Source organism: Schistocerca nitens, chromosome 4, assembly GCF_023898315.1.
Source record: "Schistocerca nitens isolate TAMUIC-IGC-003100 chromosome 4, iqSchNite1.1, whole genome shotgun sequence".
NCBI lineage: Eukaryota > Metazoa > Arthropoda > Insecta > Orthoptera > Acrididae > Schistocerca > Schistocerca nitens.
Genome location: NC_064617.1, coordinates 234757612 through 234780328, shown reverse-complemented (window position 1 = coordinate 234780328; position 22717 = coordinate 234757612). Strand labels below are relative to the sequence as shown.

At 40.8% G+C, this 22717-nt stretch overlaps 1 protein-coding gene across 2 annotated transcripts in view; it reads right to left on the bottom strand.

Annotated features, from left to right (window-relative positions):
* The window catches only part of LOC126252102 (E3 ubiquitin-protein ligase Ubr3), a 304811-nt gene that overhangs the window by 104386 nt on the left and 177708 nt on the right, over nucleotides 1-22717 (bottom strand). For both annotated transcript variants that reach the window (XM_049952962.1, XM_049952963.1), the window contains exons 16-17: nucleotides 21378-21534; nucleotides 20822-20965 (exon numbers count right to left, since the gene is read on the bottom strand). In XM_049952962.1, coding sequence (XP_049808919.1) covers nucleotides 20822-20965; nucleotides 21378-21534 — 301 coding nt within the window. The remainder of the gene's footprint in view (nucleotides 1-20821; nucleotides 20966-21377; nucleotides 21535-22717) is intronic.

Below are 22717 nucleotides of genomic sequence, written 5' to 3'. Positions count from 1 at the left end.
TCATCATTTATGCTAGCACAAGAGCTGGAAAAAAAGCAATTTTAAAGTTCCTAAAACATAGCCATGCATCCATAAGTGTTGGCTGAAAAGGATTAGAACACTGAAAATATGTACTTTGTGTGTCTTCATTAGCTGACACCTTAATTATTTTTCATTTACCCAAAATGTTCTCGAATTATGAGAAAATGTCAGTGATTGAAAGGACAGTGAATTATTTACATTCTGTTTAGGACTTTCCATCATCATAAGACAAATGTTTGTCCAATGTCAATTAAAATCAAGGCACTGAAAAGTTTTCCTATATTTGTGTCGACTTTGATAATATAATGAGCAGACAATAACAGAATACTGTATAAGGTGAAATGGATATGAAATAAAGAACCCTATTTAATATTTTCACAGATGACCACGTAAAGCAGGACACACAAACAGTGACACCTAGAGAAGTACTTACTGGAAGAGCTGTAACCCAATATTGCTGTGTGTTTCTTGTACTAGTAAACCTGTATGGAGAGAAATTATATCAAAGAACATTAGAGAGTTCAGTAGAGGCTCTAAATCAAAAGGGATAATGGTGGTGTATGGCTATGCTTAAGTTGAACGGAAATGACAGTTCACACACAGCAAAATATCAGAAATTTCAGATGTTTGTGTATGTGGATGAAACAAGTAATCTCACTGATTTCATCTTATTCATAGGATGGCGGCAACAGAATAACAGTCGCACAAGCAAATGCAAAAAATCTCAGAACCAGGGGCTCAAGCTTTCTGAAGGAGAGAGGAATGAGTTTGAGGTGGTGACGGGCAATGCCCTTATTACTGGGAAATCTACACAGGATTCTTCATTAATGAAGACACAGTCAAAAACCTTTTAAGATAAATTAACAGTTAAATGAAGATATAAATGCTGAAACACTCTCATAATTTCCACATATTCCTCATGTTACCTTATTTCCCTTTGCTTTTGACATCTACTAACCTTCAATTGCTTCCCCACCAACTTACAAATTTCATTGCACATTAATTTTCTGTTGCATTCCCTTGTTCCACATGTTACAGATTGTGTGTCTTTATTACAGGTCAGTACAGCCACTAATTGTTTCCTTTGTTTTGTTTCTTCACCTACCTGTTTGTTAATATTATTTATACCTCTCCTTTCCATTATACATTGCTGACAAGTGAAGCAACAAGAAGACACAGTCAGACATCAATGTGACTTCACACACATCCTCAAGGTTAGTGGATATTAGATGATTAGGGTTTTCAATTCTCTGTAACAGGAAGATCAGCTACCATAATTCATTAGAGTCCATACCAGTCCTGGTACAGTATATAAGGGGGCCACGAATAGCTTCCAGTGTGAGTGATCACTGTGAAGGATATGGAGACACCGTGTACTCTGAGAGACAGCATTATCTGCGCCTTACAGAGTTTGGAAGGGGTCACATTGCGAGTCCTCACATGGCCAGCTGGTCGCATCGTGCAATATCCAGATTTGTGTAAGGGCAGACATACTTGTCATCAAGTTTCTGGTCGGCCATGTCTGACAACCTCAAGGAAGGATTGCCACATTATGCACCAACCATATGATAACCCCTTCACATCTGCAGCTGCCATCTGAGAACAAGTAATAGATTTTTATGTCATCTCATACAACTGGTCTGAGACTAGCAGCAGCTCGACTAGGGAATTAGCATCCCATGTGTAAGCTGCCATTAACACCACAAAACAAATGGCTGCATCTGGTGTTGCTGTGACCCAGAAGTACAGACTACTAATGAAAGGGACTGCACTGTGTTCAGCAATGAATTGAGGTTCTGCATTAACTGGATGGCCATTATCTGTGAATATGGCAGTAACCTGGGGAGAGGTCCCATTCTTCCAGTATTCTGGAGGGGCATAGTAGTGTTACTCCTGGTATCATGTTGTGGAGGGCCCTTGGACGTGACTTCAGGTCATGGCTCGTAGTGACAGAGAGAACACCGACAACACAGCAATATGCCACGGACATGCCACACCCTACTGTGTTACCTTTTATGCGACTGTATCTTCATGGCATTTTTTAACAGGGCAACATTCATCCACATATGACATGTCTCTAAGAACTGTCTGCGTGAGGTTGAGGTACTCCTATGGCCAGCAAGGTCATCAGATATTTCCTGATAGAACACCTGTCAGATCAGCTCAGACGTCAGCTCCATTCCAGTTCCAGTATCCAGGATATCGAGGCCCAGTTACAACACGCGTGGGCGAGTTTCCCACAGGAGAGGAGACAACGTCTTTATGAAACCCTTCTCAACTGAATCAGTGCATGTATCCTGGCCAGAGGGGGATCAATGCCATACTAGTAAGCGGTCTCATAATGCAAAGGTCTCTGTAAATATGGCAAGATTTTGTAATCTCTGCAATAGCATTACATACCCTCTCAGCCTTCCAGGTGATTTATTTTTTGTCAGGCAATGTAGTTCCTTCTTGTGTGGTCACTCAGCCACTTCCAACTTCTCACAGCTCTTCATATATTGTCAATTGCCTTCATTATCTTAATTCACATTCTATCTTGCAGTGTCATTCTTTCCCCAGATGATGTGTTATAAATTCATTTTGAAAATTAATTTTATCCCCAACCCCTACCTCTTTTTACTTAATAACTCTGGCTCTCACAACTTTTTATTTTGTTAACTTACTTTGTGAGACTGATATTCTGGGGCAGCCTTTCTACCTCTTAAAAGAAAATTTCTTTAATGAAGTTTTATTGTTTAATAATGCAGCAAATCAGGTGCAAGACATTAAAACATTGTTAACATTAGCAGCTTCTCAACCATACTGATAAGGTACAAGTGAATTATGCGGCTCTACGCAGAACACAGGACTGTACACTACAAATGCAATATGGAAAAACATCAGTTGGCGTGTAAATTGCTTAGTTGGGTCTTCATCTATGGAAAAAAGGGAGGCACACCAGGAACGGTTAGTTACATGAGTGTCTTCAAGAACTATGGGGTTGAACAGTGGATACAATTTTTGACCAACATAGTGGAACTATGTCATGATCAAAGGTCTCATCTTTGATGAATGGTTTTACATGTAGCTGCTACTGGTGCCAGTTATTCTTCTAGGATTTATTTCTGAAAGTCTAGCACCGTGTCGCTCAACAAAGCTCGTATGTAGAGGGGGGGGGGGGGGGAGAGACAATTCTCTTCTGGACAGCTCAATTTTTATTTTGTGAAAAACACCCTTTCAATTCCAACCAACCACTTCCTGTTTTCTAACTCAACATGAACAATGTAATAAAAAACCACTTTATGGCCACAAGGAAGCTACGTACATAGAAAAATGTACCATCTGAAATTTCTGGAGCATTTCTTTGAACAATGAAACACAATGTGCCATCTGTTCCTGTCAAAGAATGTGGTGAAGAGAAATGATAACAAATTTTTGCAAAATGGAGAAAACTGGAGCTGCAGAAAAGCTCAAGGAAACATTCCTACAATCACCACACACAAGTTTTTTCATAGACCCCCCCCCAGGTTAAAACATGGGCCCGAATCAGATGATTTGAACCAGGTGATTTTCCTTTCACAGACAGTACCTTTCCAATTTTTAATCCCACGTCTATACATTCGCTCATGAGAAGCTCGCACTTTAATACGGATATTGCAAGGGTAGGAACTTTTCCAGAGCCTCAAGGTTGTTAATGATTTAAGGTATTTTATATCTAGCACTGTACTGGTTCAACATTTACAATTCATTAAAATGTATGAGAGGAGAGTGGCAACAGTATATTTCAACTATGAATCAACTCACGAGGCGTGCTTGAGGTGTCAAACTGCATAAAGAAAATATTTTATTTACACACTGAACTGTCTAGGGTTAATGACACAATACTGTGGAAAGATTAAAACGCTGATGCTGTAAGCCCATTAATGAAATGACAAAAAATGCTGCAAGAGAAAACTAGCTTGTTTAAGAGAAATCACGGACGAGTTACAGAAACCCGAGGAGTTGTATTTTACCTCTCATTGTTTTATTTATGAACCGAATTCTCTACGTATCTAAGACATCTAAGGATGTTGTCCTCCATAGAATACAAAAACTGCACTGGTGCAGCAGTATCTCGTGGCTTATTTAAACTACATTCACCACAGTTAATTTTTGTTCAGACAACTGAAGCAGTCACATTTACATTTCACGTTCAATAAAGGTATATGATTTACTAGAACTTAACTGACTAATAAAGCTCATATAATAAACATAAATTAAGACTTAGACCTCAAAAGACACTGTCAAGTTAATGATCACTTTCTGACACAGGAACGCTATCAGTGAGAAAGCGTACTGCACCTCTACTTACATCCCACTTTTAGTGAAGTATAACACATCCAAGGGTGCCTAAACTTGGGGGGGCAAGGGCTGCCCCTCCTCCAGCTCAGATGTAAAGGGAAAAAAAAGTAGTATAGTCAGGTGTTTCCTTTCAAGAAAATGATTAAAGTCAGTATTACAGAGGTTTCTAACTGTGTCATAATTGAAATTGTTTTTATGGTTCCTTACACGTCACCATTCATCTTCCAGAATATTGAAAATACCCCCATACCTCCAGGTCTAGCCCCCCTCCATGGTCCCTCCACAACCTATCATATGGGGCACCAATGAACACAACAGATAATGAATGACACTGTTATCAATTGAAAAGAGACTTTATCTTATTGCCAACAACTTTCCACTTGAGATTTTAAATAGTTCAAAATATATTAATAATCAACTGCGTGTTGCATACTAAAAGTACTAAAACATGAATGATGGTGCATTTGTGGATTTTCATTGTTGGCAACTTTAGGTTGCATCAATAAAAACTTTAAAGAAGTGACTTTCAAATTTTCTTGTTCTTATCTATTTTTATCAGAATATAAATGAGCTTCACCTTTATCCTTATAGTACGCACAGCAACAGTTTTGCAGCCAAATAAACAGTTAAAACTCTGCAAAATAGATTTGGACACGGATATATGCCATTTGTGGACACGCTCATCAAGTGAAAGTTATTGATCACACATATGCATTCTACTTAACAATATCAAACACACACAGTTCTATATCTCAACAGGTGTGGTTTCCATCACCTCACCCAAAGGAGAACAGATTGGAACACATTCACATGTTTGGTTAAGACTGTTATGAGCAATACACAGCTGAATTGCAGAAAAATGTTCAAAGATTAGGTACAATAAAGGCATTTGCTAATAAATCAAGTTATTAGGCAAGGTTTCTGGTTGAAGTCCCAGTACGACACAGTTTTAAATGACCTTGAAAGAGCATGTACTCAGCTTCAAAATGAAACATTGATTCCAGAGATACAAACAGAGTGTGACATGAGAAACTAATCAAGGTGATTCTATACTGTGAGGCAATATCCACAAAAAACAACTGCACCTTAGCTAGTACCATATTTACTCGAATCTAAGCCGCACCTGAAAAATGAGACTCGAAAATAAAAAAAAAAAAAATAAAAAAAAAATAAAATAAAAAATAAAAATAAAAAAAATAATAATAATAATAATAATAATAATAATAATAATAATAATTCCGAATCTAAGCCGCACGTGAAATTTGAGACTCGAAATTCAAGGGGAGAGAAAAGTTTTAGGCCGCACCTCCAATTCGAAACAAAGTTGGTCCATTGTAATATTAAACACAATTTAGGTCGAATGAATGACGATACAGCTACAGTAGTTTGGTTCGAGTCATAAGCTTAGCAGTTAAGCTTTACCAGGTAGCCATTGCTATGCGTCAGGCGCTCTGTCCGTATTATACGGGTACCCTTCCTTTTTCACGTGCTTCGTCTGGTTTGAATTGATTGTTTATTTTGCTTTGATCTGATAAGTGCCGTTTTCTTTGTTATAGGTGTTTACGTCACTCTAAGCTGAAAATGCATTACTGTACTGTGTCATGCACTGTTTATCGCATTCTGATAGTGCCTGTTTACGGCCTGTCGCCGCTCGCGGCAGGGCTTGCTTTTGTGCGCGCTACCGCCGCTTACAACAAAAAAAAAAATAAAATTAAAAAAAGACTACTATTTGTTGTTACTTACACTGCTGCTTTCTTTGATAATGATCAACAAGAACCAAATAATACACTGTGTATGATAGAACATGTTCTGAACGAGAGTTAGGCGAAAATTTTTCTCCGTTTGAAAATCTTTGCGGCCGCTTCTTTAGTACATCAAATTCTGCACAGAAATTAGAGTCATCTTAAATTTAAAAATCTAGTCAGTTGCCGTGCTTCATTTCTGACTGTATCACTATTAGGCATAAGAATAATATGAATATAAACATGACACGATATGTATATTCTTCCGCGTTTGCTGTTGTCTCACTCTAGTTTCATAGTTAATTAGGCAGACAGCATTTAAATGAGATAGCAGCAAACACAAAAGAATACATGGCAAAATGTGTATATTCATATTATTCGTATGGTGAAGAGAATACTGCATGTGATTCACATTTCATCAGGTTCCTATTAACAACCATCTCTTCTCACAGGTAGGAAAAAATTCAGAACGTAGAGTTGGCCATATTGACAAACATCCCAAACAGTCTCGCCAGTCGGATTTTCGTAGTACACTGAAATTCTGCTACATTCGAATATGAACAATACGGAATTTGTATTTACTTTGTTGGATAATGTATGAAAATGCAGTGGTCGAAACTCGGGACGGAGAAAAAAAAGCTCGTCTTCCACCGTTTTTTTTAAATTTATTTACTGACGCAGAGGTTTTGGCGCCAGTATTTATCTTTGTGCCTACAAAGCATGCCTGTGTAGCGCTACATATATTCAACTGCAGAAGTTAGTTACGGCAGCACCTACCAACATTTTTCAGAACTTCCACTTGCTTTGCACTCGATTCTAAGCGGCAGGCGGTTTTTTGGATTACAAAAACCAGAAAAAAAGTGCGGCTTAGATTCGAGTAAATACGGTAATAGGTTCAAACCACTATTTTGGTGACAAAGAGAACCCTAACAAACCAAGAGACAGAACTATACGGAACCACAGGAATTAAACAGTTTCCACCACTGAAGTGTGTGAATCTGGCACAAAATTCACAGGTTAATGTTTCTGCACCTATACTAATCATTCATCCCACATAACATCACCAAAAAGCCATTGAAATGTGCTGTAGTACAGAACATAGTTACACAAGCAGTCAAAATTTAAATTGAATCAAAAAATGTTAGCTTTCACGAAAGGCCAGGATAGGCATTGCATTTGTAAATGTAAATTCTACATTTCGTTTAATGATATACCGGCAGCAGCCAATAGCTGCAGGATATATAACTGCTTGACAACAAAAGTGTGGCTCATATAAGAGGAGGGGGGGGGGGGGGGGGGGACAAAATGAAACTTCATGTCACGTAATGCTGTTTCAGTGATTACACAATAACACAAATTTACGAAGTATGAGCCCACTTATCAGGGTGACACTGCACCCTCTCTGGCTTGGATGCATGCAGTTAATTCAATTGGGAAGAGTGTCGAAGCCAATGTATCCATTCCTAAGGCAAACTGGCCTACAACTGTTGTAGTTGATTTTTGATATACCAGAGATTGGGAATCTTGATGGTCACAGGAGTACTTCAACATCACACAGACATGTGCTGTGTCTAGATGAGTGTTGTCTTATTGAGAAATGCCATCACTTCACTGTCATATGACAAGTAACATTGGAGGATGTGGCATGTCCAAAACATACACCATTGTGCCATCAGAGTTCTCTTGAGCATTACCAACCATGACCTGAAGTTGTACCCGACTGTTCCCCACACCACGACACCAGGAGTAACACTGTTGTGCCTCTCCAAATCATTGGAAGACAATAGTCATCCAGGCCAGTACAAAACCATTTATTCTTTCTGACCAGCTAACACCACAAAAGCATCCATTTGTGTTGTTGTGTTAATGGCAGCCTACACATGGGATGGTAATGGCAGGCACCGATGTGAAGCTGCTACGATGTGCTTGGTGCACAATATGGCGATCCTCCCTTGCAGAGGTCAGATGTGGTCAACTGTGACCCTGATGAAGATTATTCCTGCCCTCGCATTTCCATGCAGTCCAACACTGAGCTACTTTCATACCCGAGTGCCCCAAATCTGGATATTGCATGATTTGATCAGCCAGCCAGATGGAGACCCTCAATGATGTCTCTATCAAACTGTCAGGTTCTGATAACACTGCCTCACAAAAGCACGCTGCATCTCCATGTCTTTCACATCTGATGGTGTTGATGCCCCTTATAGACCCTTCCAGGCATGAGAACAACATTAAACACAAACAACGCTAATGCACTCTTGTGGTCACAGATAATTGCACCACTAATCATTTACTATCCACTAATAATGTGTACATATACAAAGTTACATTTACATCTGACCATGTCTTCTGGATGCTTTGCTTTTTTTGTCCAGCAGTGCATAAAAAGGTGTCCTCTCTCTGGTTTGAATACCATATAACTTTGTTTGGCACAGTCCTTTTGGAAGTGTTAGGCACTTGTCTTTGTCCAGCCTTCAAAATGATTTACTTAACCAGTTGTATGGAGACCTAAAGTTTAATGTGAACTCTGAGCAATGTGTAATTTAATGTGTAACTTTTTCATACATACTAATTACTGCCTAGAGGTGAAAGAAACAAATCGTAGGACTGAATAAGGATTAAACACCGAGTTTTTTATTTAATGCCTGAAACATTCAAAATTAAAGAGACCTGCTTGCTTTTAGGAATGCATATGAGCACCCACATGTTCACCACCAGTTTCCGAAAAATACTATGTTTTTAGTGTAAATGACCATACTGTTTCATCAACAACACTGCTCCAAATGTTACATTTAATGCACCTGCCTAATGTTTGTATTGTTAAAAGTTTATTGTTGACAATAAAAGTGAATGTTCTGCATCTTATTTAGATCGTGGCTATCACTGTTTGTGTAATTGGTCTCTACACACCAGATTAAATTATTGAAACAATGTATCTATTAGCAAAAATCTAAACTTCTCCCGGCACTTTTGTAGCACAACTTGGCAGAATATTTAAAAACCATTTTAGGTAACCTTTGGAAAGTTTATATTTGAGTGACATTACATTTCTCTGTTCAATATAGATGTAAAAACTGATGTATTACCCACACATTTTTTGATTAATTGTGTGGGCACCCACACAAAAATACTGTGTGTAAAGAAAGTACCCCAAGAGGAAGTAAGTAAAGAATGGTCAAATAAATTGTTGTGTGGGCTATTTGAAGTTAGTGATAACCATTTCAAAATTTCTCAATTGAGATCAGTTCATATGTAGTCAAGGATTCCATGAATAAAAACGAAAATAAATTACTGACAAAACGGTCATTCAAGCACCTGCCAGCAGGCTCATGTGCATGCTCAAAGCTCAAGTTATATTTAAGCAGTGGCTTCTCCCAGTTTATGGTTATTTGGGGTGTGGCTTTCAGTTGTTTATGCAGCAAACAGCAAGAAGCAGCTAGAATCTGCCCAGATAAATTTTTCTGGCAATTGTGAGCTCTAAGATTCACACTTGTCTGGGTTACCACAAGTTACCCCATGCGAAATTCCCCAATTTCCAGATGAGTTTTACCATTTTTCCCTGACAAATTTTGAGATCTCAAGGGTAAGTAAGGACATAAGTTGACAAAAAAATATAAGGAATTCTGTATTTCTAAACGCATGAGCAAAAATATTAAGTGCCAACATCAACGTCTATTGTATAAACTGTTTCCAGATGGACAAAGCAAGCCAAATGGCCTATATCTTTCATTAAGACCCCTGATGTTATCTTATTTCAATAAAAAATAACATGTTTGGTGTCAAAAATATGCATTTACTTGGAGTCACAAGACAGATTTAAAATTAAAATACCTTCACTGATTTCAGAAATAACCTCAGGACTCAGGAAAAAGTAGGCCTCTTGAAAGAAGTGTATAAGGTGGGGAAGAGTTGTGTAAAGCAACGCTGTAAGTGACTGCCAATAAAATGTTGGTTCTACACTCCTGGAAATGGAAAAAAGAACACATTGACACCGGTGTGTCAGACCCACCATACTTGCTCCGGACACTGCGAGAGGGCTGTACAAGCAATGATCACACGCACGGCACAGCGGACACACCAGGAACCGCGGTGTTGGCCGTCGAATGGCGCTAGCTGCGCAGAATTTGTGCACCGCCGCCGTCAGTGTCAGCCAGTTTGCCGTGGCATACGGAGCTCCATCGCAGTCTTTAACACTGGTAGCATGCCGCGACAGCGTGGACGTGAACCGTATGTGCAGTTGACGGACTTTGAGCGAGGGCGTATAGTGGGCATGCGGGAGGCCGGGTGGACATACCGCCGAATTGCTCAACACGTGGGGCGTGAGGTCTCCACAGTACATCGATGTTGTCGCCAGTGGTCGGCGGAAGGTGCACGTGCCCGTCGACCTGGGACCGGGCCGCAGCGACGCACGGATGCACGCCAAGACCGTAGGATCCTACGCAGTGCCGTAGGGGACCGCACCGCCACTTCCCAGCAAATTAGGGACACTGTTGCTCCTGGGGCATCGGCGAGGACCATTCGCAACCGTCTCCATGAAGCTGGGCTACGGTCCCGCACACCGTTAGGCCGTCTTCCGCTCACGCCCCAACATCGTGCAGCCCGCCTCCAGTGGTGTCGCGACAGGCGTGAATGGAAGGACGAATGGAGACGTGTCGTCTTCAGCGATGAGAGTCGCTTCTGCCTTGGTGCCAATGATGGTCGTATGCGTGTTTGGCGCCGTGCAGGTGAGCGCCACAATCAGGACTGCATACGACCGAGGCACACAGGGCCAACACCCGGCATCATGGTGTGGGGAGCGATCTCCTACACTGGCCGTACACCACTGGTGATCGTCGAGGGGACACTGAATAGTGCACGGTACATCCAAACCGTCATCGAACCCATCGTTCTACCATTCCTAGACCGGCAAGGGAACTTGCTGTTCCAACAGGACAATGCACGTCCGCATGTATCCCGTGCCACCCAACGTGCTCTAGAAGGTGTAAGTCAACTACCCTGGCCAGCAAGATCTCCGGATCTGTCCCCCATTGAGCATGTTTGGGACTGGATGAAGCGTCGTCTCACGCGGTCTGCACGTCCAGCACGAACGATGGTCCAACTGAGGCGCCAGGTGGAAATGGCATGGCAAGCCGTTCCACAGGACTACATCCAGCATCTCTACGATCGTCTCCATGGGAGAATAGCAGCCTGCATTGCTGCGAAAGGTGGATATACACTGTACTAGTGCCGACATTGTGCATGCTCTGTTGCCTGTGTCTATGTGCCTGTGGTTCTGTCAGTGTGATCATGTGATGTATCTGACCCCAGGAATGTGTCAATAAAGTTTCCCCTTCCTGGGACAATGAATTCACGGTGTTCTTATTTCAATTTCCAGGAGTGTATTATGTTTGCTACTGTCCGTTATTATCCACTGTGTTATGTCTATTATTTTACAGGTATTGTGTGATATTTCTTTCACAAAATACAGGAGTACATAGTGTACAAACTGCCAGTGACTGCCACAATATCATCCTTCTTATCTTCCATACTTTTTAATATATAAACTACTTTCAAACTGTCAAAAATGTACTAGAATAAATAAAATGTCTATGAAATGCTGTGCTGTACAATTTACTTGCAGTGAGACAGTCGCAATTCCTGAAATCCATTGCCTGTGGCCTTTGACTTGCCGAGGGGCACTGCAGTCCTGGGTCAATGGATAAACCATGAAAATCCACCACATTACGCCATACACAAACAGACCCGGCCTGCAGGCAGATCATTGAGACTGGATCTAATGGGCAGGGCCTGCGCATTAGTGAGAAATGATGGGCTATCTGTTGGAGATGCCAACAAAAATGGCCTGCAGGTCATGCAGGTCTACTTGTGCGGCCAGCTATTCACATGTCAGACACCATGTTGATGAAATGAGATCACAGTGATCAATCCTTGCAACAGATAACTTGCATGAATAATCTGAGAATCAGTACTAATGAGGATAGGTATCAACTCACTGTAAAGATGATTCCCAAGCTGCAGACAGGCACATAGAAGAGACAATCGCACATTCACAACCAAATTTTTGGCCATACCCTTTGTCAGAACACATGGGAGCGCACCCCCCCCCCCCCCCCCACACACACACACAACTGGTTCTCACATGACCACTGTCTACGACTGCTGCATCAGCAGTCTCTGAGAATCAGATCCCAACAAAGCACTCCTCACACCTCCCTGCCTATTGCTGGCAGCTGCTAAGAATGAGGAGGTAGGGAAACAGTGCATGTTATCAGCTGTACCCAGCCAGCAACGGTGCATGACATCTCAGTAAACAAACGATTTCATCTACTGAGACAAAAACAAAGTTTTTTTTTTTTTTTTTAATTTCCCTGATGTCTGAAATTTCCCTGACTTGTGCATAGCAGTCTAACTTGTAGTGGTAGCAGTCTCTACATGATCCATGTTTAGTATATGATTTTGCTGTTTTTTGTATTTACTTCACGTACAGCTCACACATCAAATGAAAATGAAAAAAATTCTGTGACAAAGTTATCAAGTGAGTTAAAATATGTTCACATAATCAGGAAGACTACAATAATATGTTATTAATTTTAGTTTTCCAATTTTATTTTATTTCCACATTATTAGAGCAATCGATCACTAAGTGTCCTGCAGACAGAAAGTTGGCTTTTATTAAGCAACTAAAATGAACTACTCTTTTCAACTTAGGCAGACAATGTATTTGCCACAAAGTGTTTCATTGCAAGCTATTCACTAGTTTCAACTGTGCACACAATTTTAAGTGCACATTTTCTTTCATCATATATACATATACATACAAAGATGATGTGACTTACCAAATGAAAGTGCTGGCAGGTCGACAGACACACAAACAAACACAAACATACACACAAAATTCAAGCTTTCGCAACAAACTGTTGCCTCATCAGGAAAGAGGGAAGGAGAGGGAAAGACGAAAGGATGTGGGTTTTAAGGGAGAAGGTAAGGAGTCATTCCAATCCCAGGAGCGGAAAGACTTACCTTAGGGGGAAAAAAGGACGGGTATACACTCGCACACACACACATATCCATCCACACATATACAGACACAAGCAGACATCTGCTTGTGTCTGTGTCTGTATATGTGTGGATGGATATGTGTGTGTGTGCGAGTGTATACCCGTCCTTTTTTCCCCCTAAGGTAAGTCTTTCCGCTCCCGGGATTGGAATGACTCCTTACCTTCTCCCTTAAAACCCACATCCTTTCGTCTTTCCCTCTCCTTCCCTCTTTCCTGATGAGGCAACAGTTTGTTGCGAAAGCTTGAATTTTGTGTGTATGTTTGTGTTCGTTTGTGTGTCTGTCGACCTGCCAGCACTTTCATTTGGTAAGTCACATCATCTTTGTTTTTATATATATATACACAAAATTCTAGCTTTCGCAACAAACGGTTGCTTCGTCAGGAAAGAGGGAAGGAGAGGGAAAGATGAAAGGAAGTGGGTTTTAAGGGAGAGGGTAAGGAGTCATTCCAATCCCGGGAGCGGAAAGACTTACCTTAGGGGGAAAAAAAGGACGGGTTACACTCGCACACACACAAATATCCATCCGCATATACACAGACACAAGCAGACATTTGTAAAGGCAAAGGCAAACTCTTTGCCATTACAAATGTCTGCTTGTGTCTGTGTATATGCGGATGGATATGTGTGTGTGTGCGAGAGTAACCCGTCCTTTTTTTCCCCCTAAGGTAAGTCTTTCCGCTCCCGGGATTGGAATGACTCCTTACCCTCTCCCTTAAAACCCACTTCCTTTCATCTTTCCCTCTCATTCCCTCTTTCCTGACGAAGCAACCGTTTGTTGCGAAAGCTAGAATTTTGTGTGTATGTTTGTGTTTGTGTGTGTGTCTATCGACCTGCCAGCGCTTTTGTTTGGTAAGTCTCATCACTTTCTTTCTTTTTAGATATATTTTTTCCACGTGGAATGTTTCCCTCTGTTTTATATATATATATATATATATATATATATATATATATATATATATATATATATATATATCAGATTACATATTCTGTCATAATAAAGAACCAAACATGAGAGAATACTCCAAGAAGACTAGTATATGAAAAACCAAACTAGAAAGTTTAATACAAGGCGCTTTAGTGTTTCTCTGATGACTCGTTTCTTTTACAACATAATGTAAGAACTGTTAATGTTGAAACACACACAAACATTTGCCAGAAGGTGAGGAAGCAGGTGAATTTTGTCAGTAGTACGGAATAAAATACTTTGTTTGAAATATGGTTACAGCTTCACCAGAATAAATGATTTTTTTTACAAATCTGCCTTCCATGAAAAACAATGCTTTATTCTGTAGGATTCACTTTATTTCTTAATTTGTGTTGCTTCCATCTTAAATTTCGGGAATGCCATACTTTGGTAAATTATAGACGGGCAGCATACCATATTTTATCACTGTAATACTTCTTCCTTGGTTCTATGTATGATAGATTTTGTGAACAATTTTTTTTAACCTTATACAGCGCACTTTGATTTTAGTTTTGTTACTGCACAGCAATAAAAGAACAGTAAACTTCAGACACCACATTCTAAGAGTTATTTCGGTACCACTGCAGGTCTGTATAATTGACTGATATCACATAGGAATGCCAAAAATTTAATGAGGCAGTGGAGCAACAACTTTCCTGAACTTTAGTATCCAACAACAAGAATTAAGGGCAGTTCAGTGCTTAAGACAACATGAGACCAGATACTGTGGATGCTGTACTGCACCTGGTTTAATAGCATAATACTTATTGTGGTTGCTCTCTGCATCTAGCTCACTCAGAAAAGGACAATTGTACAGCACAAAGGGAACAGAAATATGCAGAAGACCTCTTTCTCCAGTATTCATCTATTTCACATCTTAGCAGCGTCTCCATACTGAGAAAATCAAAATCTCTTAGAATCAAACAGTGAAAAATCCAGGATGGAATGTAACAATACCAGAGAAGGAAAGTTGCTACTCACCATATAGTCGAGAGGCTGAGTTGCAATAGGCATAACAAAAAGATTCACACAATTATAACTTTTGGCCATTAAGGCCTTTGTCAGTGGTAGACACACACACACACACACACACACAACTTGCACACAGATCTGCAGTCTCAGAGAACTGAAACCACACTGCGAGCAGCAGCACTAGTACGTGATGGGAGTGGAGACTGGATGGGGTAAGGAGGAGGCTGGGACAGGGAGGGGGAGGGATAGTATGGTGGGACTGGCAGACAGTGAAGTGTTGCAGTTTAGACGGAGAGCAGGAGAGAAGCTGTGGAGGGGAGAGGGGGTAAGTAGTGGAAAGGAGGGAAATAAAAAGAAATTAAGAGACTGGGTGTGGTGATGAAATGGCGACTGTGTCGTGCTGGAATGGGAACAGGGAGGGGGATGGATGGGTGAGGACAGTGACTAATGAAGGTTGAGGCCAGGAGGATTACAGGAACGTAGGATGTGATGCATGGAAAGTTCCAACCTGTGCAATTCAGAAAAACTGGTGTTGGTGGGAAGGATCCATATGGCACAGGCTGTGAAGCAGTCATTGAGATGAGGGATATCACGTTTGGCAGCGTGTTCAGCAACAGGGTGGTTCACTTCTTTTTTGGCCACAGTTGGTCGGTGGCCATTCATGCAAACAGACAGATGTCATGCCTACATAGAATGCAGCACAGTGGTTTTAACTTATCTTGTAAATCACATGACTGGTTTCACGGGTAGCCCTACCTTTGATGGGCTAGGTGATGTTAGTGAGCGGACTGGAGTAGGTGGTGGTAGGAGGGTGTATGGGACAGGTCTTGCATCTAGGTCTATTACAGGGGCATGAGCCATGAGGTAAGGGATTGGGAATAGGGGTTGTGTAAGGATGGACGAGTATATTGTGTAGGTTCGATGGATGGCAGAATACCACGGTACAAGGGGTGGGAAGGTTAGTGGGAAGGACATTTCTTATTACAGGGCACGACAAGAGGTAATCGAAACCCTGGGGGAGAATGTAATTCAGTTGCTCCAGTCCCGGATGGTACTGAGTTACGAGGGGAATACTCCTCTGTGGCCGGACTGTGGGACTTTGGGAGGTGGTGGGAGACTGGAAAGATAAGGCACAGGAGATTTGCTTTGTACAAGGATGGGAGGATAATTACGCTCAGTGAAGGCTTCAGTGAGACCCTCGGCATATTTTGATAGGGAATGCTCGTCACTGCAGATGAGACGACCATGGGTGGCTAGGCTGTACAGAACGGACTTCTTGGTATGGAATGAGAGGCAGCTGTCAAAGTGGAGGTATTGCTGATGGTTAGTAGGTTTGATATGGACGGAGGTACTGATGTAGCCATCTCTGAGGTGGATGTCAACATCTTGGAAGGTGGCTTGTTGGGTTGAGTAGGACCAGTTGAAGCAAATGGGGGAGAAGTTGTTGAAGTTCTGGAGGAATGTGAATAAGGTGACCTTACCTTCAATCCAGATACCAAAGATGTCATCAATGGATCTGAACCAGGTGAGGGGTTTAGGATTCTGGGTTTTTAGGAAGGATTCCTCTAGATGGCCCATGAATAGGTTAGCATAGGATGGTGCCATGTGGGTGCCCATAGCCATACCACGGATTTGTTTGTAGGTAATGCCTTCAAAGGAGAAGTAATTGTGGGTGAGGATATAGTTGGTCATGGAGACTAGGAAGTAGGTTGTTATTTTGGAATCCATATGGCATCTGGACAGGTAGTGTTCAATAGCAGTAAGACCATGGGCATTAGAAATGTTAGTGTACAGGGAGGTGGCATCAATAGTGACAATCAAGGCACCGTGTGGTAAAGGGACAGGAACTGTGGAGAGTCGGTTGAGGACTCAAACCTGCTACCCACAGTAATATACATATACTTATTAGTGATTACTTATTCTCTACTTTGACCCTTGTGACTCTTCGCCAATTTTAGTGAGTTTTTGCCTTCCGCTATTGGCGTCTTCCTCAGATTTCATCTCGTTTTTTTTCCCCCTTATGCATCCTTTTTGTCCTTTTTGTAATTTTCACATGTATTTGGGTGTATTTTTCTGACATAATTCTACTTTCTTACATATTTTTTTTCACCACCATGGATCCTTGCTCCTTCCATCTGCGTCAATACAGAAAAGTTTCCTTATCCCCAGTCCCACATACTGTTCCTGCATTCTTGCTTGGCTCATGAAACCCCCTACTGGCCTTACCACCAAATTACCCCTCTCTGGTTGCCACCCCTCCCTTCCACAATGACCTCCACCTGTTCAGATTCCGCCAATCCTTAGCCCTCACCAACGTAGTATTGCAAAACCATATCAACCAAGCCCAATCCTCCTTCCAGTACCTTCTCTCCATCCGCAAAATTCTCGTGTTATGTAATCCCAAATTCCTGGAACCCATACACACACTGAAACTCTTGTCCTGCAGGAATTTGAGCAAAATGCACAACGGCACCTCAAAAAGCTCTCCATCCTGCTCAGTTCCTACTCCTGCCTCGGAGTACCACTGTCCACCACTCCTACAACTACTTCCAAACCTTCCCCACACCCCCTCATAGCTGACAAACCCTGTCTCGCTGACCTACTACACTTACCACCCCCCCTCCAAAACTCCCTCCCGCCACCACACAGAACCCAGAACCTAAACAGACACGCAACACAGTTATGAACCTTTCCTCCAGAAGCCTTAGTGCCACAGAAATATCAGTCCTTTCCAAAGGCCGCATGTTTTGCCCCACTCCCAAATTCAGCCATGCAGGATTAGTTAAAGACGTTCTCTCCTCCAGGAGCAACTGAATTACATTCACCGCCAGGGTTTCGATTACCTCTCGTCGTGCCCTGAAATGAGAAATGTCCTACCCACTATCCTTCCCACCCCTCCTACTGTGGTACTCTGCCGTCCATCGAACCTACACAATATACACGTCCGTCGTTACACAGCCCCTGCTTCCAAACCCCTACCTCATGGCTCATACCTCTGTAATAGGCCTAGATGCAAGACCTGTCCGATACATCCTCCTACCACCACCTACTCCAGTACGGTCATTAACATTACCCTTCACATCAAAGGCAGGGCTACCTGTGAAACCAGTCATGTGATCTACAAGCTAAGCTGCAACCACTGTGCTGCATTCTATGTAGGCATGACAACCAACAAGCTTTCTGTCCGCATGAACGGCCACCGACAAACTGTGGCCAAAAAAGAAGTGAACCACCCTGTTGCTGAACACGCTGCCAAACATGATATCCCTCATCTCAATGACTGCTTCACAGCCTATGCCATATGGATCCTTTCCACCAACACCAGTTTTTTTGAATTGCACAGGTGGGAACTTTCCATGCATCACATCCTACGTTCCTGTAACCCTCCTGGCCTCAACCTTCGTTAGTCACTGTCCTCACCCATCCATCCCCCTCCCTGTTCCCATTCCAGCACGACACAGTTGCCATTTCATCACCACACCCAGTCTCTTAATTTCTTTTTATTTCCCTCCTTTCCACTACTTATCCCCTCCTCCCTCCACAGCTTCTCTCCTGCTCTCCATCTAAACTGCAACACTTCACTGTCTGCCAGTCCCACCATATTATCCCTCCCCCTCCTCGCCCCAGCCTCCTCCTTACCCCCACCCAGTCTCCACTCCTATCACACACTGGTGCTGCTGCTTGCAGTATGGTTTCAGTTCTCTGAGACTGCAGATGTGTGTGCAAGTTGCGTTTGCGTGCATGCGTGCCTCTGTCTACTGCTGACAAAGGCCTTAATGGCTGAAAGCTATAATTGTGTGAATCTTTTTGTTGTGCCTATCTCAACTCAGCATCTCTGCTATATGTTGAGTAGCAAAATCTCTTAGAATTAACAGCAAAAAAATTAAATGTCCACACTTATGATACAGGACATAAAATGAGTCTCTGTGTTCATACAACAGAATTATTTTTAGATAAAAGACAGCCCTTTTCATCAGGGGATTCAAATATAAAACATGTAAAGTGTAAACATTGCTCGTGAAGTCTTACATGGAAACCAGATGCAGATATTGATTCCATGTCAGAAATTATATGACTGAATGTTTTTTTGTCGTTCATGTTACAGAACCTGAAGACAGTATTGAGAGTCTAAACTAATAGTCTAAATAAAAAGCTATAAAAATAAAAATGGCTGTTGGAATACCATTTTTAACATTCAAATTTAAAACTTGCAAACACACATAAAATAACAAGCAACACTCCTCCACTCTGCTAGAAAAGTGTACTTGGGCTAAGTAGTTTCTAAATGTATTTTATGGCTAGTGTACAAGTGCAAACATAAGATTAATGACGTATGAAATTGATGTGGAACTGTAAACATGTTTATACTGATATTGTATTTCCCAATTTTAACTTAATCAAGCAGCACAAAAATGACATTCTTTTGATAGTCCTTTAAAGCACTGACATATCCAAGCATGGCATTTTCCCAGCACACAAACTGTAATACAAAAACTGCCAAATATGGCATTTTTGTATTGGAATATCAGAATTCAACATGGTGTAAAAATAAATTTAGGGTTTACAAGTAGCACTACAGGTGACCAAGCAACAAAACAGACAAGACATTCATTCAAGCTGAGTGAAAAGTTCCTGCAGCTAGAAAAATGTTCATTGCTGTGCATGCGTAGTAACACCCATTTTCTGTCACCTGAAAGTAGCTCTGGTAGCTGCTTAAACGAACCTAACCTTTGCAACTTACAAAAATCATACAAACATTAGAAACTTAAGTTTTCCATATGTTATATATCTCAGCTGTATGCAGCTTAGGTCCCACATGGACTAATCAATGTCTTCTCGATCCATTGCATGCCATTTTTTAATTTTCTGCACAGAACAGGAATCCCTACAAAGGTTTAATGTGTAAAGTAACTAAGATATTCCTACACTATCTTGCAAATTATCTCAAAGACCGATTTGCTTCCAAACACCACGGAGCTCTTAATGGAATTTAATAATGTGCCATTCACTAAAAAGTGCTAAGAATGACCAACTCAAATATTTACTGACTACAGTTAATAAAACATGAGTGATACATACATAAGGACACCAACTTAATATAACTGTTATTACTCATTGGATGGAAAAAAACGCCTTGGCATGGATGTGCCTCATGTTCAGCACAGCTAGAATTTTAAAATTGAGTCAATTACCCCCCCCCCCTCCTTTTTGCAGAATTCTCTGACTTAAAAAGCCTTCCATGATTAGCAACACATTTAAAGCTATCTTACTCTTTTTAGTTTTGCTTGCAATCTACAGAAATTTTATGAAATTGTATATTGAAGTTCCCAAAAAGAAGCTTGTGGTGAACAGTTGTAATATATAGTTTATTAGAATATTTTATTCATTTATCTGTTTTTCTATTTGGACAATATTTTACTGAACACAATATTAATTTGAGTATCTAATATTACACTTAATGGAGGGAGAATGTAGAACATGTAACACTGATAAAACTGCATAAAAAATTGATTAGAATTTGCAAGTGAGACAACTATTAAAAAATTAATTGGTTAGTCACAGATGAAAGCTTTTCTGCGATCTTAGAAAGCTACATCTCTTCACATTTTTTGACAGCCCATATGTAAATATTGTTGCCATTCTACAATGCCTGTTTTTTATTAATTTTTTTTTTCCCTATAGGTTGACTTTGAATGTAATAGCAATACTAATAATACTAACAGAAATTATTTTCTTCACTTACTAATAGGATGTGTGACAACACTGAGATCTTGGACCACAGAGACTGTCAGATCCTCTCCACTCCCCAGCACAGGTACAGCGCCAGAGGACTCCCCATTCATTTCTGGATCTCCATCCATTTCTGAAGATTCCCACTCTATTTCACCTGAAAGTAGCCTTCCAATCATCAACTGAAAACACACAAGTGTATACAGAACAATCAAATTTCTAGGACAGAAAGGAGGTCAGCATCAGTCACAACATCATCTGTCTCTTTTATTGCATTGTAGATTTAGAGTTCAACAGACAATGTTGCTATCATCTGTGCCTATAAATAGTCATGTAAACGGAAATCTCTGTTGAAATTTAGAACTGCAATGTAATTTTTAAAAAATGGCATTATGACTGACGCTGACCTTCCTTAGGTCCTGGATTACATCAAGGTCATGGGGCACAACCACTCCCAAAAAATCGAACATAATAAAATTTCTTATGTTCACAGAAACCTGAAACAATGTATAGTCACAATTTCTAAAGATACGTACTTCACTTATTTAAAAAAATCAAAACAAACTCACTGTCTGAGCTGTCAAATACAACTGCAGGCTCTGGTTCAAACCTGACTTGGTGTATAACAGTTCGAAGATTTTCTGATAGCCAATCTGAATCGTACCATGATGCAAGTTCTTTGTCCTTTACTGTCTTCTTACGAGAAGTTCTTGATGCTTGGCATACCTAAACAGCAAAAATATAGAATATTATCTGAGAAGTAAGAAACGATTTTAACAACAAATATCTGAAATACAATTCCATGAAAGTTACAACTTGTTAACTGTTACAGTTATAACCAAAAGGGAGACCAATACATCATGATCTACGTAACAAATTGTCTCGACAAGATCACAGAGAAAGTAAATGGCTTTTTATTCTCTGACATGGTGAACCCTGGAGATACTAAAAGGAATCAGATAGATTATATAATGGTACAAGGGCGACGTACTTGAGGATAATATTCTGGAAATGGAAGAGACTGTAGATGAAGACGAAATGGGAGATATGATACTGCGTGAAGAGTTTGACAGAGCACTGAAAGACCTGAGTCGAAACAAGGCCCCGGGAGTAGACAACATTCCATTAGAACTACTGATGGCCTTGGGAGAGTCAGTCCTGATAAAACTCTACCATCTGGTGAGCAAGATGTATGAGACAGGTGAAATACCGTCAGACTTCAAGAAGAATATAATAATTCCAATCCCAAAGAAAGCAGGTCTTGACAGATGTGAAAATTACCGAACTATCAGTTTAATAAGACACAGCTGCAAAATACTAACAGGAATTCTTTACAGACAAATGGAAAAACTAGTAGAAGCCGCCCTCGGGGAGGATCAGTTTGGATTCCGTAGAAATATTGGAACACGTGAGGCAATACTGACCTTACGACTTATCTTAGAAGAAAGATTAAGGAAAGGCAAACCTACGTTTCTAGCATTTGTAGACTTAGGGAAAGCTTTTGACAATGCTGACTGGAATACTCTCTTTCAAATTCTGAAGGTGGCAGGGGTAAAATACAGGGAGCGAAAGGCTATTTACAATTTGTACAGAAACCAGATGGCAGTTATAAGAGTCGAGGGGCATGAAAGGGAAGCAGTGGTTGGGAAGGGAGTGAGACAGGGTTGTAGCCTCCCCCCGGTGTTATTCAGTCTGTATATTGAGCAAAAGCAGTAAAGGAAACAAAAGAAAAATTCGGAGTAGGTATTAAAATCCATGGAGAAGAAATAAAAACATTGAGGTTCGCCGATGACATTGTAATTCTGTCAGAGACAGCTAAGGACAGGTAAGGACTTGGAATGTGTGGACAGTGTCTTGAAAGGACGATATAAGATGAACATCAACAAAAGCAAAACAAGGATAATGGAAT